The sequence below is a fragment of the Chanodichthys erythropterus genome, chromosome 21, assembly GCF_024489055.1.
Source record: "Chanodichthys erythropterus isolate Z2021 chromosome 21, ASM2448905v1, whole genome shotgun sequence".
NCBI lineage: Eukaryota > Metazoa > Chordata > Actinopteri > Cypriniformes > Xenocyprididae > Chanodichthys > Chanodichthys erythropterus.
This window is the reverse complement of record NC_090241.1, coordinates 22326795-22351251: the sequence shown is the minus strand read 5'-3', so window position 1 is coordinate 22351251 and position 24457 is coordinate 22326795. Positions and strand designations below refer to the sequence as shown.

The window sequence follows — 24457 nt, the reverse complement described above, 5'->3', positions numbered from 1 at the left end:
ATTAAATGTGCTTAATTTATTACCTCCTCTTCTTTCTTCCCACTGTCTCTGCTGTCATCACCTCCTCTTGCTGTATTTTTGTCTTTCTAACATGTTCTTATCCTCATTTGTCAAAAATGTGACCTTTTAAAACGCACACAGGGGCAGGATTCATACTTTAATTGGTCAGAATATGACGAGTTCTGACGTTTTGGACCTCATAATTATGAGCCAGTTCTGAATACTCTGTTAGTCATTAATATCCGAGCTTTACCAATTCAAGCTTATGTGTCTGTTACAGTAGCAGTTATTTTGTTGAATAAATTTTAAGGTGCATGATTGAGACTTGTTATACCGGCTGTTCCTTTCAAACGAGCTGATCCAAATTTAGTTAATTACCCAGGTCTCCACAGGACTCACGCAGCCCTTTTGTCTTTCTTCCTGCCCATGGTGAGATTCTGGTTGACTGAGTCCAGATAGCAATTAAGATGCATATGAAAAATTAAACGCGTCTGCTTGAGATCAGTGCACATTTGGAGCACAGAGTCAATAAACACAGCACAACATTACTCTTAGCTTCCGGCAACTCATTTTCCAAAAATAATTGGCTGATGAGGTTTTTGCTTTGTTTTTGCAAGCTCTCTTGTTCCTCTTGTTTTGCTTATTCCCATGTCTGTTCCTCAAGAACTATGAGGTCCAGTGTTGGAGGACTTAAACAAATTAGTGATGCTTTTTCTGCAGGTGCCTCAATTAACAATATGGGATTGCATTTCATGTTCTATGATCCTTCTGCTACTGCCAAAAAGTGTAATTGTTTTGGAAAAAATACCTATTTCAGGTTAATGGGTAGACACAACTTCAAGTCCTACAAATTTTTAATAAACAATAACTGTTTTTTAATAATATATATTTAATAATATATATACAGTCAAACCAAAATTTATTCAGACACCTTAAACCTTTTATTCATTAATACAATTTATTCACTATAGTTAAAAAAAAATGGTAATAAAATATGACAAGGTCTCAGAGTTAAACTGTCAGAAAAAAATTATCTTAATTATGTCAGATAACACTTAAGCAAAACATGGTCAGGTCAAAGTGTATGAATAATTTTTGGTTCCAAATTTGATGAATTTTACTGGTAGTCCACTGTATGAAGAATTTTTTTGGTATAATATATCACAATTTACTTTATTTTGCTATCCTCACTTACATAAATGAACTATAGTGTCCTGCACCCACTAGTAAAAATATATCTGCACAAATGTGCGCATACTATAGTAAACATTGACGTTCAAATGCTTACCTGACACGCGAAAACAACATGAGAGGGAGTAAATGAAGAGAGAATTTTAATTTTTGGATGAACTAACCATTTACAGTTTGGGAATAGTCATTTTGACACTTTCTTGCGATTTGAACTGTCATTGATCGTCTGAAGCGCATACACACTGGAGCAGCTCTCCTCAAAGTGAAAGCGCAAACATAATTTAATACAGCACCCCTCGAAGTGAAAGCATAATTTAACTCACCATATCATGTTTTTAGTTTTGTAGTATGATGATTCAAAGCATTTTAGAGGTTTGTTCTTATCATTTAAGTTCATTAATCTACATGGGTGGCTTGTCTGTGTCAAGAGTTTCAGAAACAGTAGCCTACTACATTAAACCAGGCCTGCTATATATAATGTTGAAAAAACTTTGCCATCACAGGACTAAATTACATTTTAAAATGTATTAAAATAGAAAAGAGATGTTTTAAATTGTGCTAATATTTCACAATATTACTCTTTTTTTATTCAAATAAGTGCAGCTTTGGAGCACATTACACACTTAAATTTTTAACTAGATTTTTACATTTTTCTGGGAAAAAAAATGTTGTAGTGGTCTGAAGAATAATAATAGAAAAATGTTGATTCTCTTCCTTACACCTATCAGCTGACGCACTTCTTTATTCCCAACTGTCCTAATGAGGCTACAATGCCACACCATCCTAAATATCATACATTCTTGATCTTTCTCCTCCAACAAGGCGTTAATCTCGGGGTATCTTATTTTCTCAATTTTGAAATTACTTTGAGATGGAAATAGCTATCATTCCTCTCAAGAGGCTTAAAAAGTGCTATGAGCCAGACTGTCATTATATAGATATTCTCTCTTTCTTTGTCTCTAGTATTATTGTCATACTGTTGTCTTGTTTTTGAGATGCTTTTGCCCCATTATAACCTTGTTCCTTTGCATTCATGCATTTAATGTATGATGCTCAATTAGTGTGTGGTTCAATTAAAATAAGTGTTGTATAAAGTGTTTATGTACTTTAATAGCATGCTTGATATGGTTTTTGTGTGAGAGCTTGATTTAAAATGCATTAGCTGAGTGCTCAGGGAGGGTGTTTAATTGCTGTCAGTGATGGACTATATTTCTGCCTTAAGGCAAGAACCGATGTCTGTTTCAGCTCACCTGCTGATCTCACAACCCATCTGTTCAAGGATCTGTGTATTTACTACATGTCCAATGTGTCATACTACGTACACCGTTTGCTTTCTTGTGATAAAAGGCTTGACTATATGGTTTGTGTGTCTGCTTTCAAAGTATGCAGCTGTCTTGTAAATATGTAAAAGTCTATTAGCATTTGTTAAATGGGCTCTTTTCCTTAGAGGTGGTTTCCTTGCACAAAGCAGACGATGTTGGCAGATGACTGTTTGTGCCTAAGGCTTTGGCTTGACTGGGTTGTGTTAACCTTTTGGCTGGGTGAATGATATAATTGAACATATATAAACCCATTGACTTTTATGTTTGTCTGCATCTTTGCTGTCTTATAGTTACTAACAATGTGTAATATTTCACTTTTTTTTTTTTTTTTGAGCAGACCCTGTGCTTGAACCATGTTAATTTAGAAGGTAGTCAAGATGTCAAATCTTAAAGGATTACTTCACTTTAAAATGAAAATTACCCCAAGGTTTACTCACCCTCAAGCCAGCCTAGGTGTATATGACTTTCTTCTTTCTGATGAACACAATCGGAGTTATATTAATAAATATCCTGATGCATCCAAGCTTTATAATGTCATTGAACGGGACCAACGAGTATAAAGCTGAAGAAAGTGCATTCATCCATCATAAACATACTCCACATGGTTCCGGGGGGTGGGGGGTTGTAATAAAGGCCTTCTGAAGGGAAGCGATGCATTTGTCTAGCTTCTGTCAGTCCGCATTCCGTATTCAAATTATGAAGAAAGTGTAACACCTCTCGCAGTTCAAAATGCTTACACTGCGTCCAACACCTTCTGTATTCAATGTCAGTTGCACTTTTTTCGTAAGTTGAATATGGAAGGTGGTCTGGTTTAAGCTAGATATTTTACTTTATATATGGATATTTTTCTTACTTAAATGCATTTTTATTAACCCCCTCGGAGCTGTGTGGAGAACGTTTATGATGGATGGATACACTTTCTTGAGTTTTATACTTGTTGGTCCCTTTCACTGCCATTATAAAGCTTGGATGCATCAGGATATATATTAATATGACTCTGATTGTGTTCATCAGAAAGAAGAAAGTCATATACACCTAGGATGGCTTGAGGGTGAGTAAATCTTGGGGTAATTTTCATTTTAAAGTGATCTAATCCTATAAGATGGCTGTTCTAGTAATAACATTTTCTGTGACTTATTCTTGTAGAAATTACGGCTGGGTGATGTAACTAAAAATTATATTGAAATATTTTTCATCCTTTTGACCATGTTTATAGTATTTGCTCATAAATGGCTTAAAAGGAGATTTAATTTTAATATATGAAATGACTTTTTTTGAAAACCTCTGAGATATGTAAGTATCATTGAATTGAGTTTGTTGGCGTCACATTATAACATTTTTCAAATTTATAATGTAACGCCATTTATGTTACTAAAGTTTATTACAGACACTCTATTAAAATATCAGTCTTAACATTCTCATACTTGAGTTGGCAGCAAGATCTTCATGAATTTGTGATGTTTTTATTCAATATATCTGCAGGTAATGTTGGGGTCAAGGACGGATGCATTGAGGACTGACCTAATTAGATCTCTTAATCTTAATATTGACATCAATCCATTGACAAATGAAATCTCAACTGTTATTTAAAGGTCTCTATATGATGTTTTTTGTCTTAGTTGCTTTAATTCCCACTTGTATCAGCACATACACTTTCTCTTTTCCTGCATGTCATTTATCTTTGTTGGTGGCTGTCTGTGCTTTGGCATCAGGTGCTTATTGGAGGTCAGCTCTACCTGAATGCCATTTCACTCATAGATCAGATCTATTTCTTCAGCCAACACGGCCATGGATAAAAGCCATGTGAGGTTGCCGTGGAAACTGTCAGGGCTATTGTGAATGTTGTCTCTTTGTGAATTGATTCACATTTCATTTTTTTCCCTCTCTTTTGCTCTTTGTGTCACTCTCACTTACAATCAATTGCAAGATTTGAGGGTTGAGACTTATTTATTTAAAAACAGATTGAATCCTCTGCATGTCTGGTCACATCCAGCCCTGACCTTATATGCATTTACATAGTTCCATCAAATAGCAGAAATGGAAATCAGTTTCTGGGACTATAGCACAATATAACTGGGAAAACATGGGAACAGACTTCCTGTGACATTCTTTCAACAAATTTGAGTTGTCTTTGTCAGAAATGTATAATATAATGATGCTGATAATAATGGGGGGAAAACACATTTAGAAAGATCTGTAATTGATAATATAATGTATAACCTCTTTCATTATTCATTATGTTTTTTTGAGCCCTACATCCAAATATGGGTTTAAATATACTGACCATGTCCAGCTCCTTTTCTATTTGATCAGATGCTCTCAAACAGGATGTGATGGTCCAGAAAAACATTTATTGAGTTTGTAGAGTGATTGATTGAGTCAAGTCTGGATCAGCCAGAGAGGAACTGATGTCTCCCTTTTAATTAACCTGCTTGTAGCTTCAGACTGTCTGTCAATACAGCAGCCAGCCCTGTGCCTCATTGAATGTCACTGTAAGACAGTGTAAATTAGCTCACCCCATTGGGACAAGTTGTTTGATATTTGTAATCTGCACAATAAACAGTGCCGTTGCAGTTAATGTCAGTCCCATGTTACTTGCTGCTGGTTTAATTTAGTTGTATGCAAGCAGAGCTGCGGTTGGTGCAATGGTAGAGTCGCCTCATGGAAAGTCTTGTCAAATTAACTACCGTTCAGCGCCATGGAGTCTCACACTTGCAAAGTTGAGATTTCGCACCATTTATGAGCCCAACATCTAACCAAGGAAAAAGCAGACAATGAGTCAAACAAACTCCACTTTTTCATTTACATCCCTCCAGACGCTTATGCACCAACATAATTCTGCTATTAGGCCTTTCAGCTGTAGGAAAAGTGCTACATTGAAAAACAGAAATAAAATGTTGCCGTAAGGAATAAAAGCATCTCTGTGAAGCTTTTCACTGGAGAACCATAAAGAGAGGGGAAATATGTCATGATGACAGAGTTGGCTGTGTTGCTCTATTTTCTATAATGAGGCAGGATGATGAAAGAGACTCATCATTCAGGCTTCAGTCTATTCAGGAAATAATCAGTTATTTTGTGATTATGTTTTTGTGTTACTAATAGAACATATTTTTTGTTGCCTGACTGTTGGGTCAAGAACTTTTAATTTGGGTATTCAATGAATCTTGTGCAATATGAACACAGATTTAGTTGACTTTGGTAGCTGTAAACTCTGCTTCTACATAAACGTCGCAAATGTGAAAGTTTAGTTGCACTTTGATTTATCTATAGATGTGATTTATACAAAGATGAGTTTTAATTAAGTGAGAGCTATTAAGCATCCAATAAAATGACATCATACTTTGTCTTGGTGATTCACTTCTATTGCTTGTCTGCCAGGATAGTTCTTGAGCTAAAAGGCATTTCATTTGTCACAATGATGGTGAACCCCCACCAACTTCTCATAAGTGCACAGACAGATTATTATAATTATTATTATTGTTTTTTTTTTGGCTGAAATATCTTATGAGGCATTTTTTGCCTAGATAGAAATGTCAAATGTTTTCAGCAAAATCTGTTCTAAGGCAGTTTTCCCTTAAAAAATTCAGACATTTGATGTGATTGTTTTTCATTTATTGTCTCATATGCCTAACTACAGGAATAGGGGCTGAAATTGATTCTTTGAGTTCAGTTGAGGTGGCTGGTTAAATTTTTTATTTTTTTATTTTTTATTTTTTTTTCAGTCTGTGTATAGAATTGATACTCAGAGAGTAATCTATACTCCTATTGATCTTCTTTGTAGACTTAGTATTATTTGTACATCAGATGTATTGCCTTTCACCTCCTTTCTTCCCTTTTCTGTGATCTTGACCCATCACAGAGTCTCCAGCATAGTTATTTGAGCTGTATTGATCCATTCATCCTCTGAGATCCTATTACCTCTGTGCTCTATATATATATATATATATATATATATATATATATATAGCTCTATATATATATATATATATATATATATATATATATATATATATAATATATAATAGCTCAACTATATATATATAAAACACTGTAAAACTATATATATATAAAACACTGTATATATGTATGTGTATCATTGGATAAACTGTTCTCTGCCAATCCATCAGTGTCCTACAGGCTGCTATTGACTCACGCTCTAAGCCATTAATAATTATTGCATTTTCTCCTCTGCTACAAATTTAATGTGGATGCATTTTCCTGCCGGCAAGGTTTGTGGGCCTCCAGACAGTCATTTCGAGGTTTTCGTTTGTCCTGCCTCTCTCTGGCTAGTACCCCGAGAGAGTGAGCTCTCCAATTGAAAGTTGTTTTTTAGGCTCTGAGGGTACACACAGCCTTGTGCTTTTGCTTAACCTGAGAGATCAGCTGTGGAGTTTACTTGAGGTGAATGCTATATATATAGTTATTTGTAAAATGAAAATGTAAATTTACAATCCTAGATGCTTATTATGCAGTGTTCTAGAATTTATTTTTTTTTCATACATATGTTGTTTAAGATAAAGCAAGGGTGCCCACACTTTTTTGCCTGATGATCTACTTTTAAAATGATCAACTAAATGAGATCTACCAAAAAAAACAAACAAAAAAAAACAGCTTAATTTCAAATGCTTGTTGCTACTACTGCATGAATCTCTACATGGAATTCAGGGAAAATAAAGAAATGTTCATTGTTGATATTCAATTTTAACAATTTTCAATTTTAACACTAATCTCAAAATATTACATTAGCCAGGGCATTTACCTTATTCTGATGACTTGCACTGAACAGAATCAGACAGTTTTACATAATCTTTGCCGACAAAACACAGCTGCCAATGTCTAACTGACTCAGCACTGACTGAGCACATGCGATGGTCGGCCGTTCAAACGGATTCATTATTATTAAGTACAAGGAGGAGGATGCTTTTCTCGACTTCCTTAATTATCACAGTATTATACACTAACAAGCTCTATGTGCGAAAATACAGAACATGAAAGAGATCGTGGATGTGTTCATGAAAATCATCTGCTCAGTACGTGCACGCTCACTTCAGAGACGGCTGTTTGTTTCGTGAGTATTTGGAGGAAGCCGACTACACGCTCTGTTACCAGCTAGTTGACATTGCAACTGAATAAACAAAAATCTTGCCTGGTAAAAATCTATTAGTCAAATGCAAGTCAGACAGAATCTAAAAGGATAAGAAAGGGAATTGTTACATTTCTTTTTATTAAAATTTAACAAAAGCATTTATTATGTGTGCAATCTACCAGCATTGTCTTTGCGATCGACCTATTGGGCACCCCTGAGATAAAGCATCCAAAGGGGATTTTTACATCTGATTCTAATGACCTGTTTCTTGTCATATGAAATGGTCAATACTAGTCCTGATTATTTAAAGGAATAGTTCATCCAAAAATTATTTCACTCTCATTTTGTTTCAAGTCTGTTTTTCTGACTTTTTTTTTCTTCTGTGGAGCATGAAAGAAGGGATTTTGAAAAATGTCTGTGTTTTTTGTTGTACATACAGTGGAAGTCAATGGTAACCCAAACTGTTTGGTTACCAACATTCTTAGTGTTCTGTGGAAGAGAGTACGACATGAGGTTGAGTAAAAAATATTTAATTTTGGGGTGGAAGTATCCCTTTTAAGCTTTAATCAAGTGCTTGGTGCATCCCTAGTTAAAACAATGGGAGATGGCAATGATTGTTCTTGAGGAATAGAATTGTATTATCTATTTGTAAAAACTGTCATCTCTTCTATGGCTTGCACTGCTTAAACTTGATCTACACTTAACACCTATTTGACAGCAGTGCTGGGAAGGATCAGTCACTCAAGGCAGCAAACTCGATTTATCACTAACTCACTGCAACCGCTATAACGTTACCACTGCCCCTCACATTCAGTCGGTGAATAAGTTGTCTTTATATTGTGAGCAATGATAGATGAGCCTTTCTGATGGTGGATGAAGTCTGGCATTGATGGTCTGACTGGCTGCTTACCAAACCCAAGAACATCCTTGAAGAAAGTGCTTAGCTAGTGATACAACTCCCACTGCAAGGTTTGAGAGCAGTAAAACGCTCATTTTTTAAAAATAGATTCAACATGGAAAAATGATTGAAGTGACTGAAAACTTGCAACATGCCCTGAGCATATAGATTTTGTGGATCAACTCACTGTGCTTTAACCTCAGTCTGAAACAGATGTTACAATATGTGCATGTGGTTAATTGTCCAGAGAAGTAACTACACATACTTGAAAAGTTCCTTGCCGTGTTGCCGTGATGACGTATTTTTGTAAGACAACCTGGAAGTTAGCTTGACAAAAAACACAATAGGATTTTTCCATTGGCTTTTAGATTATTGTAAAAAATAAGCTCTGTGACCAACAAAAGTTAATGATTCTTACATGGTTTGTTCATCATGATAGTGTTCACAAATGAACACAACTATGAATTTTGAAGTCTAAATACAATCGGCAGAAGTAAAAAGCTAAACTCTTTCAGTCTTTATTTAAAAAAGACTTTCCCTGAAAGTTTGAGTTAGAATAGTTTGGAATAGTGATCGACCGATATTGATTTTTTATAACCAATACCGATACCGATTATTTGCATGTTTATGTACCCGATAACCGATATGCAGAACCGATATTTATTTACTGTTATACTTCTGTTTTTGACAATTATTACAACACAAATGAGCTGAACAAACCATTTTATTTATAACAATCACTCCCTCCTTGCATACAAAAAAAAAAAAAAAACTTTACTGAATAATATTAGCTGGAATATATAACATTGTCAGGAAAGTAACAAACAAAACAGCATACATCATTGCATTTTCCAACTAGTGTTATTAATTATTATGTTTTGTCGGTCTAGATCATGAAATGCTTTCTGACAAAGTGCTGTAACTTATCTATGCATTTACACAAAACTTTAACCGCGATCACGTGTGGAGATACTAAATAATTTCCACAGAGCGCCATTTATTTAGATTTGTATTAACTAAATAATGGTTATGTAGTAAATCAAATGATTATATAATCTAGTAAAGTTAAACAGCACTTGTCAGTTGGCATTCTATGATCTAAATTTAATCTAACGTTAAATCATGAAATGCCAACTGACAAAGTGCTGTTTGACTATAACTTAATCAACCGCGATCGCGCATGGAGATAATAAATAATTAATTTCCACAAAGCGGTAGGCTATATTTATATGTGTATTAGCAAAATAATTGTTGTGTATAATAAATAATAAATGTAGTAAATGATAATATAATCTAGGGTGTTTAAACAAGATAATCTTATCAAAAGTTTCATTCAGTGGCCGTGCTTAAGCCTCCTGATCATCCGTCAGTTGCTAAGCAAAATGAACGAACTTTTTCTTCTAGACTAACGGTGAGCAAATACAACAGATAGAGAATTAAATTCAGCGCTTTTATTTTCAACATGCACTCATTCACGTCTGTTTTATTTAATTCATGTAAAGTTACGTCTTTATTGGGGCAGGACATGACGAATTACACTACGTGACTCAATGAGTTTGTCTCAATTGTTTAGAAACAAGCTGCATAAATTAACTATATCAGGAATTTATGTCTCAGATCTCATTTGTGCATGTCTGTTATGTTAAATAAAGTTGATTAAAGCAAACCAAGTAGAACATATACTTTACCTGTGCACTGAGTTGTTGCTGACTGATCTCCTCAGACGGAGGAAGTCTCAAAACGGCCACAAGATGGTGCCGTAAATCGGCGAATCCGATATTACAAAACCGATACATGATTATGGAAAAATGCTTAAATATCGGTAAAAATATCGGTAAAACGATACATCGGTCAATCACTTGTTTGGAAGACCATGATTATAAACCAAATGAGTCTGTAAAGAAAAGTTTACGTTTAATGTCCTCAGCAACCTCTGTGGTCTCATTTAGCCACTTGTTAAAAAACTTTAAGACAAAATAAAATCTTTTAAAAATCACAAGGGGGTATTACCGATGTATTTTATGTCATAGAATAAAACATGAAAATATCTTGAGCTTGCGTTAACCACAGTACTTTTTTAAAATATTTAACCAAAAATTTGTTAAAAAAAATCCATTGACTTCAGGACGAGGAAACTGGAAGTAGCCAAAAATCTAACTAGTTTCCAGGTTTTGGCCTGCGAAAAACTTCATCCCTGCACCTCTCTATTTGTTTGTTTGTTTGTTTGTTTCTAAATCAACTTTTCTAGCTTAATAGGTTTTTAGAGAGTGCCCTACTCCAGGCCTTCATCTCACAATCATGATAATCTCTCCCCTTATGACAATGTTTTGTTGAAACCAAATTGTTCTTTGTAAGTAGTCATGCAAAAGTAGGCTAAACCTTCATTACTGTGCATGTGCCGAGGAGTGATGCTATTGGTGGTGTTTGACAAAACACCAAACAAAAGTGTCTTCACATTTCACATTGATCCTTATGGAAAAAACAGTTAAGTGTGTTGTCACTATAGTCACTAGCCTTTCTGTCAACATCTTTCTTTTCTGTTTTACCAACAAGATGCCATCTCTGTCAACTCTTCATTGTGGCATTTTTTTAAACCTCTGCTTTACTTTTTACTGCTTGCCTGAGGAAGATGACTGACAGCTTTTGAGTTAAATGACAAGCTTTTCGATGGTGATGAGTTAAAAAGGTAGAAGAAAAAATTCAGTTTATCACAGGCTCCTATCTTAATGTTCTCTCTTTGTCAAAAATGCTTGCATCATCATGAAACTACCAGAAGACTGTTTGTTTAAGCTCTGCTCAATAACATTCCTGAGTTGTGCACATGAAGGAAGGAGGTTATTAAAGGTCAAGTGTGGAATATGTATGGCTGGGACAATATATCGTTGCATCGCGAATCGAGAAATGATTCTGGATCGATTCTGATATTTTCTATTTTCTCTCTTGAATTGATTCTGAGCTTAGTTTTTAACAGCAGATGGCACTGCATGCTTTAGAAACAGCTGTACTCTGCGTCTTTCCAATTCCTTACACACACCACTTGAACCTTCTATAAAATAAACATTCATGAAGTTCGAAAAGGTTGAAGCGAATTACAAGGGTGTTTGCAGTGGGCTGTTTACATTAATCTCGCGTCATAAAAGCATTCTGAGGTGCATTCTTAGACTCGGCCGAATGCACGAGCAATCTTCTTTATGAGCATTTGAGCAAACGGTTAAAAATTAGTCTAGATCGCCATCTGCTTTTAAAAACTAAAATCAGAATCGATACACGAATCGCGACGCATCGATATATTGTCCCAGCCCTAGTAATGTGTTTTCAAACAGTCCAGCATCTGAATATGGCATCTTCCCTATACACTACCATTCAAATGTTACCTTGCTTTTGAAAGAATTTTCTCTTACAATTTAAATCATTTTGTTTTTCAAAAGCAGCATGTCAAATGAGTACTTTATGTAGTATTAAAACAATAGGCGAAAAATTTAATTCAACAAATTCTGAATTTTCTAAAGCAAAGAAATAGCTGTATGTTGTCATGTTAATGTCACAGTAAGTCATGTTATGTATAATTTTATTGCTGTGTTCTGTTTCATTTTCATTCTGCGTCACACATCATCTTTGGATTAAGCTCAGCTCACTGTTACAGATAATCCATGAGTTTTCCAAGTAGGTTTACGGGACATATTTTGGTTATTTTAGTCAGATGCTGTGTCTTGGAAGCAGCCTGTGCCTGCTCTCCACAGATACTTTGTGATATGACCCTCTCTTTTGAGCCCTTGATAACACCCTCTATTGCAGTCTGTTCAGCTCTCTAATCAGAACCTGCCCTCAACGGGCCCCTCATCACTATGAGACTGCTTAAGTGGCATCAGATGACATCTGGTAATGTTTGAACATATTTGACATTCAGTGGGCTGTGAATTCAAATTGTGCAATTTAGTGCACTGGTTGTATAGATTTAAAAACCTATTTCACTTTCCAGTTGTGCATTTTACCTACAGCTCAAGTTCACATTAACCTTTTTGGTTCTAAATGAGGCAGATGACCTCTTTGTAATGTCATAAATAAAATTAGTATATTATATTTGTCTTAATTTCTTCAATGATAATGAAGAGTTCATGTCTATGTTTTCATCTTTAATTAATTGTTTAGTTCTCAGTAGGCACACACATTATAACCCTGCCAGCTCTGGAATAAGATTTGAGTTTACAGAAATGTTGTCCTGTAGCTAGATGTTGAATCAAATTAATTTTTGCTTTCCACTTTCCCTCGGGTAGGTCTAAATGATTTTGTTTGTGGTATCTATCACATATTTGTAATGGCACACTAGATTAATGGCATCCATTTCTGCTGTCAAGTTTGCTTTTAGCCCTCCCTGTCTCCCTCATTATGTGCCAAGCAAATGGTGCAGGAACATCACTTCTCAACTCAATGAGAACTGTAGTTCACATACACGCTGACTTGTTCACATGTAATTTGCAGTGTGACAGAAGGAACTGCTACAACTGAATATATGGCATAGTATACATACATTTGTGTGTGTGTATGTTTATACTATGCTATCTATTCAATACTGTACACATACAAATAATTTTGCATTATTGTATGCAGAATAGAACCACAACCATTTTAATCCCAGCAGTTTTATCCCAATTTACTCACTTAGGGAAGCAGTTCCCACAATGATCATGAAGAGATTTAACTACCCAGACCCCATGCCTTCAGAAGGTTTTTTTTCTGATAAATGGAGGATTTGGGCCAGACACATTAATTGGGGAAAAGATTAACTGGTATTGGTACTCTAAGGGAGTAGTGAAGTCCACACCACAACTATAGTAATAAAAAATAGATATAGTTTGACTCACTTTCAGAGCAAAAGTTTTCCCCAACTGATCAACAATAAACACATTGACAGCCTAAATTCATCTCACTTTGATATGGACGCAGTGTATGCTTATAATAAACATAATGTTATTATCCCATTTGTGTGCACAATAATATATAGTTATTATTCTTAATGTGAGCAGGCCCTTATAGTAGTGTGCATTTTTGAACATTCCTGTAGCTTCAGATTTGTCAAACTGTTGTTGATGTTTTGTAGTGTTCATTCTGAACTGTCATACACTTGTGCTCTAAACATGTGACCTTAAGAATTCATAGAATTAGCCATCCTCATGACCTCCTCAGATCAATAATAGTGAATGTGTTGTCTGATTCTCTTGGATCATGCATAGATCAATGAGTTTTTCTGCTTTGTAACTCAGGATTGAAGCACAGAATGTGATTTGTGGGAGTCCATGTCTCGTTTGAAACAGGAGCCGTGTCTGTGGAGTGTATGCTAGGTCAGGACTATCTTATTACATGAACAGTCTGAATATTTGTCATGCGTCAGCTTTTCATGCCATGAAGTGCCTCCCAGGTGTAGGTCATCGAGTGTACAGTAACTGAGCCAGACTCACATTGGTAATGTAATACAGTAATGTGAAACCTCACAGGATGTTGCAATAAAGCGGGTTCATTAGTAATGTATATTTACAGCATACAATTCATTTGAATCTTTCTTTCCCGACACTAATAAGGCAGGCAACACGACTCTTCTGTCTCACTGGTGAACTAAGTGAGATGTTTGAGTCTTTTATCTTTCCCAAATTGGAGGACATGCTTCCAATTCCAACATTTTCATAAAAATACCTGGATGGAAACCTAGCTCTTGTTTTCTTGTATGGTTTATCTTTACTAGTTTATCTGCATTTAGATCCAGACCCCCTCGTTTCTGACATCACCATCATCACATCTAGCATAAATCTGTCATTTGTAGTTAAGTGGCTGGTTAAGGAGCTCCATAAAATGTTTACAGACCTTGTATGGATTGACTTAAACTGTCCAGTATAACTTCCATTAATGTGGATTTAGATGCAAAATCAACTTGTGCTATGCTAACATCGGCTAAAAATACTTGACCCAGTGTTTCAGACTACCCTTCAGACATTCCTGATTATGTTAATGGAATGTAGGCTGCCTCCTATAGCATATGCCTCATTCTCACACCTTTGACTAACTGGAAAAATACTAACAACACATGATACATTTCTTAGTGTAAATGAGTACACCCCCTTTGAAAAGTAACATTTCAAACAATATCTTAATGAACACAAACAATTTCGAAAATGTTGACAAGACTAATATGTTTAACTTATAACATGAAAGTAATGTTAATAATATAACTGGGAGAACAAAATTTTCAGTTTTACTCAAAAATGAGTACACCCCACTGAAAGTCTCTGGATCAAAGCTAAATTTTAGACTACAAATGTCTAATTTAACACTCTGAGGTCTGACGGTATCGCCGGCGATACCACCGTGGTTTTTTTCTTATCAGTATGAAAGAGACTCAAAATACTCCGTCAATGTTGCACATACAATTAAGAGTTATACACCATTTTAATCTGTGGAATATCTTCTTTCATTTGTGTACACTCAGAGTAAAAACTGAATGTTGTGCTTTTTGTAAAATAAAGAAAACTAACATGATGCGTGATTTCTCCTCTCCCTCTGAACGAACTCCAATCTGATAGTTCTCAGAAAATGAACTGTAACTTAGTGAATACTAATGACAAAAAAATTACACTTATGTCTAAAAAAACGTTAAGATGTCAGGTTTTAAATCATGTAAATCAAATCGAAAACAAACCTTATTTGTTTATGTAATCTGTATGAAAAGAGAGCCATGTCAGAAATCCGTGATTCAGCTCATTATCTGCTAATGCGGCCACGCCCACGGAGCCAGCGCTATTCAGACGCTAATTCAGTCAATACATGCATTCATTATCTCAATCGTGTATTTATTGTCTTGAAAAGTGTTTATCTGGATGTAAAAGTCATGGTTAGCGATCTCTAGAAGACATGCAGTTACTTCCTGTTTACTTGTCTTCTACAGATGAAGTTTAGATGAGTTTTTGTTTCTTTAGCGCCCTCCGGCTGCTGTATGTATTGGAAACTCCATTCATGGAATAGCCTCTTCTTCTTTTAGATGAATTTGTGGACTAAAATGCACAGAGCGCCCTCCGACTTCAAGGATGAATTGAAAACACCAGCGCTCATAGTAATGACAATGAATATTAAGTTAATATAACTCCTCTGTATAGAAAATTGACATAAGCATATGAGAATCCAATATTTCTCCAAATGTGCATGCTTTTAAACTAAAAGCCTATATTCAGACTCTTTGCATCACAGAAATACATTATATTTTAAAGTATAATATAAAACCATTACTTTATATTGTAATAATATTTTTCTGTATGTTTCATATATCATAATGAGCTTGAGACATCACAGAAGGTTTTTTTTCACAGCCTACCTGACTGAAATGCCTCATTAATATGCAAGTCATTTCAGCTCATTACTATCCAATTCTTTTGTCTTCTCAGGTGAGAATGGCCCATTTTCAGTGGTGATTCACGCCTCCTCGCATACTGTGTTTCTTGGCAAAAAGTGTCTTACAAAAACTAAATCAATATATTGTTTTATATGAAGGAGTAGGCAGCATAATTTTTACATAATTTTGAAGCAAAAACTCTAGTCTACAACCTCCAATACCCAGAAGTCTTATGAACACAGATTTATTATACTTTTTTTGGCCTTATTTCAGTGACTTAAGTTTTTTGTTTTTTCAACAACCACGCATAAATGTTATTCCTTCAAAAACACAAACATGTACATACATGTTCCTCACATATTATTGTAGCCTAGTTTGTGCTGAATACAGTGTAATGAAACTTTTTCCATTAATATGTTTATAAACAACTGAAAAAAGCACAAATGTCAGGGCATGTCAAAAGTTCTCCAGGCCCCAAATCAGCCTCAGACTCCAGAGGGTTAATAAGAATTCAACCACAGGTGAGTCTAATTATTTATTACACAGGTGTCCAGCAGACAGTTGACTATAAGGGTGTGTTCACACTTGTAGTTCGGTTCGTTTGGTTCATTTGGTCCATTTGGTCCGGACCAAAGAAGAAAAAAAAAAACATTTAGTCCTGGTCTGGTTAGCGTTCAGATTGGCAATTTTATCACCGAACCAAAAGATACCGAACCTAAAGGCACAGGGATACATTCACAGCGTGATTGGTCAGATTTTATGACGTATTGCCTATTTTGAGACGGAACTTCCAAAACAGTGCTGTTTGCTGAGGTAAATGCGCTCGTTGTGTGTGTGTAGCGGGGTGTAGCCTGCATGTGATGGTATTTTGGCCAGCTGGGAACTCGTGAAGAGCTTATAAAATGTGTAAAGTAGTCAAAACACCGGCGAGAATCCATCCATCACACACACAAACGTTCTGCTGCGTGGAGACGTGCGCCTGATGCCTGTGATGAGCAAACTTGTGTCTATGACGAGAAAAACCGACATGCGTGAAGATTCTGTCCTTTTTAGGGTCTTGTCTTTCTGTTTTTGGTTCGGTTACATGTCTTTGGTCCGTGTTGCGTTCATATATCATTCGAACTGCATCAGAGTTCGTTTGGAAGAGGACCGAGACCAATCTTTTCAGCGGTCTCGGTCCGCTTGTTTGGTGCGCACCAGGGTTCGGATGGCAGCGTTCACATGTGTTCAAATGAACCGCACTAACCGAGCAACCGCACCAGGGTTCGTTTTAATCAAACCAAACATGACAAGTGTGAACGCACCCTAAAAGGATATAAAAACCCCTTCCCATTTCATGCTGTCAGCAATGGCACCACATGGAAGAGAAATGTCACAAGACCTGAGAAAGAAAATAATTTCTTTACACCAGAAAGGTGAAAACTACAAGAAGATCAGCAAAGCTTTACTTATCAATCATAATACTGTATCAAAAGTGGTACAAAAATGTAAAAAAGATGGAACTGCAACCATCTCACAGACGTCCAGGTCGTCCACGGAAGTTAACACCTCGACAGGAGCGTCTTCTGATGAGAAGGGTTGAAGAAAATCGGCATGCAAGTTCACTGCAGTTATCTAAAGAAGTAGAAAGCCAAACTGGGTTGACTATTTCCAGTGACACAATATGGCATACACTGCAGAGGAATGGCATGCAGGGGTGCCGTCCACAAAAGAAGCCTTTCCTAAAGCCCAGGCACAAAAAAACCTGCCTAGAGTTTGCCAGGGCCCATGCTGACAAAGATGAAGACTACTGGGACTCTATACTCTGGAGTGATGTACTGCTCCATACTGAAAGAGATGATGCTACTATCACTCCATGCCATTGGTCATTGTGCACTTTTCCAACATGACAATGATCCTAAACACACATCTAAGGCCACTGTTGGATTTCTGAAGAAGAACAGGGCGAAAATAATTCAGTGGCTCCTGATCTGAATCCAGTCGAACACCTGTTACATTTCAAAGGGGGTGTACTCATTTACGCTGAGAACTGTAGTACCCTCATTTCAGAGAACAGTTGTCATTGATCAGACTTGTGGCATGGGCTATGTTACCTCTCTAATCCATGACTTGACCCTTACCCTTTGAACTTAGATGTGATAAATCAGACTCTGTATGTACAAGTGGTGTAATGGGTGCAATGAGGTCACATTGGTTGCTTTATCTTGCTTATTTAGCTGGACAGTTTATTTAAAGCAATTCTGCTGATAGATTTCTGGAGTTTATATTGGACTGGACTGGATAGTCCATTGGAGATATAAAGAATGGGAATAGTTCTTCCAGAGATATAGAATTATGTTTGTTGGACAGTCAATCATTGACTTATTTTTTTGTGAATCATTGAATCACCATTCTTTCTTTCTCCTCTCATAGATGCAGGGTCGCAACCATCTGTTTACATCCACGTAGACATAAGTACTGTGAAATCATATTGTGAAAAAAGTGCACCATATAAAATTTTGCATGTTTTATTAAAATTTGATTTTGAAAAAGAACAACAAAAAGTAATATTTGTGATCAATTATAAATAAATGGCTAAAAATGTCAAAAATGCAGCTATTTTTCTGTGGAAAAATAACTCCAGAGCTTCAGAAGCCGTTGCTGCCCTCTGTCTTTTTTTAAAGTCATTTAAGAAAATTCATTCTCTAATTTGTGTATAGGTCAGGGAGCATGATTATATGATTTAATAGTTTTATTCTTTTTGTTTTGTTTATAATTAATCATACTTTTTTTTAGCAAATCTTCTTGTGAATTAAGAGTTCAAATTATGCATTGTATTTTCATAGTGCCTGCACACTTCGTTACTGCAAGTGATCTTACTACAAAGACGTGCACACAGAAAATCCAAACACATAATTTGCTTTTCCTCTGGCACTCACCTGATCATATAATGACTCTCTGTCCGCTCTTCACTGTGTGCGTAGGAGGACAGAGCTTCTCTCTCCACTTCTCTCTCTCTCTCTCTCTCTTTCCACTATACATGCATTTTCTGCTATGCTCATGTTTGTTATATTGCCTGTTATGCTTCTTCTGTGACGTCTGAGAGAAAGAGGAGAGGTGGGTGATTTTTTTTATTTATATATATATATATAAATATAATATGGCGTTGGGAATGGCAATGTTCTGCCTATGGAGAATAATCCCTCTTGCTTTTGTTCCTGCATTCCCTTGAGATGAACACAGCCGCTGCTAATGTATCACTGTACTGAAGTAAAGCCCTGCACAATCTCATTAGACTGTCATTACCGAATATACCGATATTAGTCTCACTTATTTTCCTTGTACAAAATACAGACACCCTGTTTGAACAGGAAGGAGAGGCATAAAGAATAGATCATTTTGTGCTTGTTGGTGGAAAAGTAAAAGGAAAGAATGATTATTTTTGTGCATGTGTATTTTTATGTTTTTGGGTAAAGCATAGTGTTGTGAGCAGAATGGCAGAAAAGGGAGTGAAGGGGTGGGGCCATTTGGCTCCCCCATTCATATTATGCAAATAGCTCTGAGCCTGTGTGTGTCTGATTGGCTGGCTGGATGTGTTGCTGGCTGATAGGACAGATAAAGCAGCATTCAGCAGTGAGGCGCTGGGAAGAGGAGGAGGACAGCTTACAAGGAACAGAGAAAGAGAAACGGAAGATACAGAAGGCTTTAATGTACAGCACAAGCAAAGAAAAGAAATACAGCTATTTTATTCCTTTAATCACCTGCATGTGCACTGATAAAAGACTGTACAAACGGAAGATTTAAATGACAAGATTGAATGTGACTGGATTGTGACTCTACCGTTGCAGCCCCTCCGGCAGGCAGCCCATTCACAAACAGCGGACCGCTTCAAGTGCATTGACAGGGGAGAAGATGAGGAAATTCTAACTGACACACCTCCTGCGTGGAATTTTTATCTTGTCCTCGTTTTCAGGAGACGAATCTTGGCTGTAGTCCAGTTCATCAGGTTGAGCTGAGGAAGCTGAATAAAGCCGGGGAGATATGCGAAGAAAAAGCAGACAAGCAATCAGCGTGAGTGCAGCGTCTGTTTGCACCTGCCACTGAAAAGACTGCTCTGCCAGCACGGCTTTTGTCGTCCGCCTGCCTTCTTGGCGAATGAGAGACAGAGGCCTCTTGGCCGAAGGAAATGGAATTCAGCCATGCGGCTCTGACTGGAGTTGTTGTTTGCCTTGTGCTGTCAGTGGGCAGCCAGTGCCTGCGTTCCTCCTGCTGCTGCTACTGACTGTTTCCAGATCATCTCAAGAGTGTAGGCTGAAAATATTCTCTGCTTGCTTCCGCCCTTCCACTTTTAGCCACTCTTGGGCAGAAGCAAGTGATAAACAACGAACTTGATGATTTGAATTAACCTACTAGGTGAATGGATGCACTGGGGGTTAAACTTAAGTTGGTCAATTTAATGAAGTCTGTTGCGCCTTAAACTGATTCTGCATCTCTGGAGGACTGCGCTGGCCTGAATATTTTTCTATTTTCATCCCTCGAGGTGCCATTTTTATCATTAACTGTCCACCGGTTATGCAGAGGCTGTAGTTTCCATAGAAATGAAGATATCTGGGAATCTCTGGAGACTGAGAGTGTCAGAATAAGGTGAAGGAGAGGTAGAGGAAAAGAACTCTGTTTTGTTTCCTTTAGCCTGGGGTGAAAATATGTTTGGATGATAGCGGAGGTCACCTGTGCTGAATGGATGAAGCAAGGAAGAGTTTCAGGGAGACATATTTTCCAGCCATTCCTCACTCTGAGGAAGTGAAGATACAAAGAGGTACAGAAACACGCTGTCCTCAAAGCTATCCTTTCTCTGAACTGCCAGAAGCAAACAGTGAACAGAGAAGAAGAATGTTAGCCATGTGCTGAAATGCGCTCCTACTCTCAATTGACTCTTTCAGTGTCCTAATGTTGAACTGTATTCTTCTATTTTTTTTTCCATTTTTGGAATACCTGTTGAAAATCAAATAGAGTGCATTGTTATTTTCATGAATGTCTGATGCTATTAGGTGAGAAAAAAATTCAAACAAGACTTGTAGCAAGTGGGAAAAGTTATTCAATAGTCATTTGCTAATCTTAGAGGATGATCGCATCTGTTTTTGCTGTGGATGAGCATGACATCAGCAAAGAGAGAATTTTCAACACTAATACCCAAAGTCGGGTCTCTGTCAGATCATTTGTGCCTCATGGACTTCTGATAACTCTTGGGTAGAGGACTTTATCCTTGATTAGGAAAGTGAGACAACTTCAGTAAAGTCGGGATCTAGATACAAGACGGTAAAATGGATGACTCCAGTATATTAAGGCGGAGAGGCCTTCAGGTAAGGATAAATAATACTTCTAACATTATCTAAAAAGTTGTTTGAAGATTTTTCTTCAGTTTACTCCAGTTTAATGTATCTGACTAGTCACATGTCATTCTTTCAATTTACTTCCTTTCTTAGTCTTCGCTTTTGCTGTGATGTGTCAGCACATTCAAAAATTTTAAGCACTGCAGAAAGCAAGAAAATCAAATTATCCAGTTTTGTCAAGCAGTGTGAACCTTTCGAATGTGTCTCGGTGATAACAGATTGCCGTGCTCAGGGAGGGATTTCAAATTAATTCATGGCTAAATTCAGCATTTTCCTTCTCGTATCTGCTTGTCTGTCCCTCATTCTTCAAATAATTTGCTTACTAGCTTTCCTGTCTCAATTTATATTTGAATTACAGGAATTGTCAATAGTCATCATCATGACTCAGTGTTTTAAATGGGTACAAACTTTTTGTTTGGACAACCGAACAAAGATTTAATTAGACTAAGTTAGAATGTGATCTGATAGTGTTTTAGATTTTCCATATACTAGGTACAAGGATCAGGATTCGTAACTACTGCGGTAAGCCTTGAATCCCCCTCATGATAGGGCCAAACTCAATTCTTTGTTGGGGCAGTTATCATATACATACACCCCACCCCCGTCCCTTAAGAACAGTGGCTCTGACTTCGCTGACACGACAAAAACACGCTTGTGTATATATATATAGACACACACACATTAACACTTAATAACCTGACGCAGACGCTAAACTGGGAGTGTAATCACACACATCAACAAATATATTCCTGGCTTTTTGCACGCCCACCTCTTTTACGCCCTTCAGTCAGTTTTTTTTTTTTTTTTTTTCCTGTAACACTGTAACAGTCCAAGAGCATGTTGTGTAATTGCATTCAGTAAGTCCATCTGCTAGTTAACCCAAGTAGATGACAACTTTGCTGCTAAATTTGATAACATAGCCTCTTGATGCTAAGTACGATGTCAGGAGATGCACAAGGGTGTTTTTCATATCTCATATCCATAGTATCTACTCTAATTGAAACACAGTGTTATCTACACAATGCAGTGCGGGATTCAGACTGCTATTTGAGAAGCTATTTGATTGTGTAATTTAGCTCCTTGTCCACAGTGGTTTTCAGTGATAAGATGTTGGTAAACAAGATGAAAAGAGAAATTACAATGTCCTGCTGTAATTTGGATAATATTTAAAAGACACTTGTGAAATGGAGCGGTGCAGGATTGCACTGAAGTGTCATTCACTGGAAAGGCATTTTGCCATTGAAGAGCAGCACAGGCACAGTTTGTTTCTTTTCGGGGTAATAGCGGGGGTTTTAAGGCACTTTGCAGTTCTTGCGCTCAGTGCTGTCTTTTGTGCTAGGGTGTCTGTGTTTTTGCCCGTTGGCTGTGGGATTGGATGTGGTTGAGCTGAACTCTGTGTTGTGTCTGTTCACTCAGCTGTGCAGTGGGGAGGGTTTGTCTCTATAAATCCACCGTAGGGCTTTCTGTCTGCCAGAGCCGGACAGTGAGATGAAGCAGCGGGCTTATTCCGCTATCTACTGTAACATCTCATTTAACTTCATATCCTGTTTCTACAATCATTCTGAGTCTGTCAGCAGAATCTGAACAACACCACTAGAAACACAAACACGACCATTCAAAAGTGGTCGGTAAGGTTTTTAAATGATTTTAAAAGAAGTCTCTTATGCTCACCAAGGCTGCATTTATTTGTTTAAAAATCACAGTAAACACTGTTATATTGTGAAATATTAATAACCTTTTTTCTATTTTAATATATTTAAAAATTTAATTTAATCCTGTGAAGGCAAATCTGAGTTTTCAGCAGCTGAGTTTTTCAGTGTCAAGTAATCCTTCAGAAATTATTCTAATATGCTGATTTGTTGCAGTTTTGCTGCCTAATAATTTTTAGGAGACCATGATGCATTTTTGTTTCAGGATACTTTGTTGAATTAAAAGTTCAAAAGAACAGCATTTATTTGCAATAGATGTTTTTTTTTTCATAACAATTTAAGTCTTTACTGTCTCCTTTGAACAATTCTTTAAAATCAAAGCATATTTCTGACCCCAAACTTTTGAATGGTAATGTATGCACATTTTCTCTGGGGGTCCTTTTTTTACGAACCTATTGACTGATAACTGATGAATAGGTCATCATGGCTTTAAGCCAGGCATCCCCTTAATGCTCTAAAGTGGTCTGGGCAGTTGGTCACATGAGGACTGGGCCCAATATGGCTGGTCAGTGCGAGACGCAATGTCCTGGAAAGCCGTATTTGGCAGTGTTTATGGGACGAGGTTGAAGGGGGGGGGCTAAATCTCCGTAATGCTTTTGAGTGGTCTCCTGAGGCCCAGACCTGTTAAATGCCTTTTCCTCAATGTCAGTGTTGATCCACATGTCCCTGACAATCAAACACTCTTTGGTCACAGCTTTAAATTGTTCATTAGGCATTTAGGCATGGCTTGAAACTAGGGCTGGGCGATATATCGCATGCGATTGTCACGCGCATTTCGTCAGTAAATCCGGTTCCCTGATTACCGCTAAATCGCCATCACCTGCTTTCAAATGGAGCGGCATTTAAAGGTCCCGTTCTTCGTGATCCCATGTTTCAAACTTTAGTTTGTGTGTAATGTTGTTGTTAGAGTATAAATAAAATCTGTAAAATTTTAAAGCTCAAAGTTCAATGCCAAGCGAGATATTTTATTTAACAGAAGTCGCCTACATCGAACGGCCAGTTTGGACTACATCCCTCTACTTCCTTCTTTAATGACGTCACTAAAACAGTTTTTTGACTAACCTCCTCCCACAGGAATACACAAAAAAAGGGGGCGTGGTCTTGTTGCGCTCCCACGGAGAAGAGCAAGAGTTGCATTTGTGGAGTGTGTTTGTCACCATGTCGTCGAAACGGTGTTATTTTCGTCCTGCAGTCCAATCACCTTTGTTTGGCCTTCCCAGGGACGCTGTACTTAGAGATCAATGGTTACAATTTATGTTTAACTCGGTTCCCGAAAATTATAATTGTGGTATACTGCAATAGTTAATGTTGGACTGCAGTGCACATAATGGCCACAAGAGGGGACTATGTTTATGTATATGGCTGTTTTCCGTATGAGGTACTCTTCTGAGTGAGTGCTAACGTTGTACATTTTCTGTCGCTGCTTGTGGAGATTAAAGAGTTCAGTCTCTCGGGAATTATTGTCTTTTGTGTTCATTCGGCACAACACCACAATAAATAATTCACA

At 37.0% G+C, this 24457-nt stretch overlaps 1 protein-coding gene across 9 annotated transcripts in view; it reads left to right on the top strand.

Moving 5' to 3' along the window:
• mast2 (microtubule associated serine/threonine kinase 2) overlaps positions 1 to 24457 on the top strand; it is a 160264-nt gene that overhangs the window by 43076 nt on the left and 92731 nt on the right. Inside the window, exons 1-2 of one of the 9 annotated variants that reach the window (XM_067374166.1) lie at positions 19485 to 20157; positions 20541 to 21211. The exons of 7 other annotated variants lie outside the window; for them this stretch is intronic. In XM_067374166.1, the coding sequence (XP_067230267.1) occupies positions 21173 to 21211 (39 nt within the window). In that variant the 5' untranslated portion in view covers positions 19485 to 20157; positions 20541 to 21172. Of the gene's footprint in view, positions 1 to 19484; positions 21212 to 24457 lie in introns of those variants that run through there. One more of the 9 variants, XM_067374165.1, reaches the window with a different exon arrangement.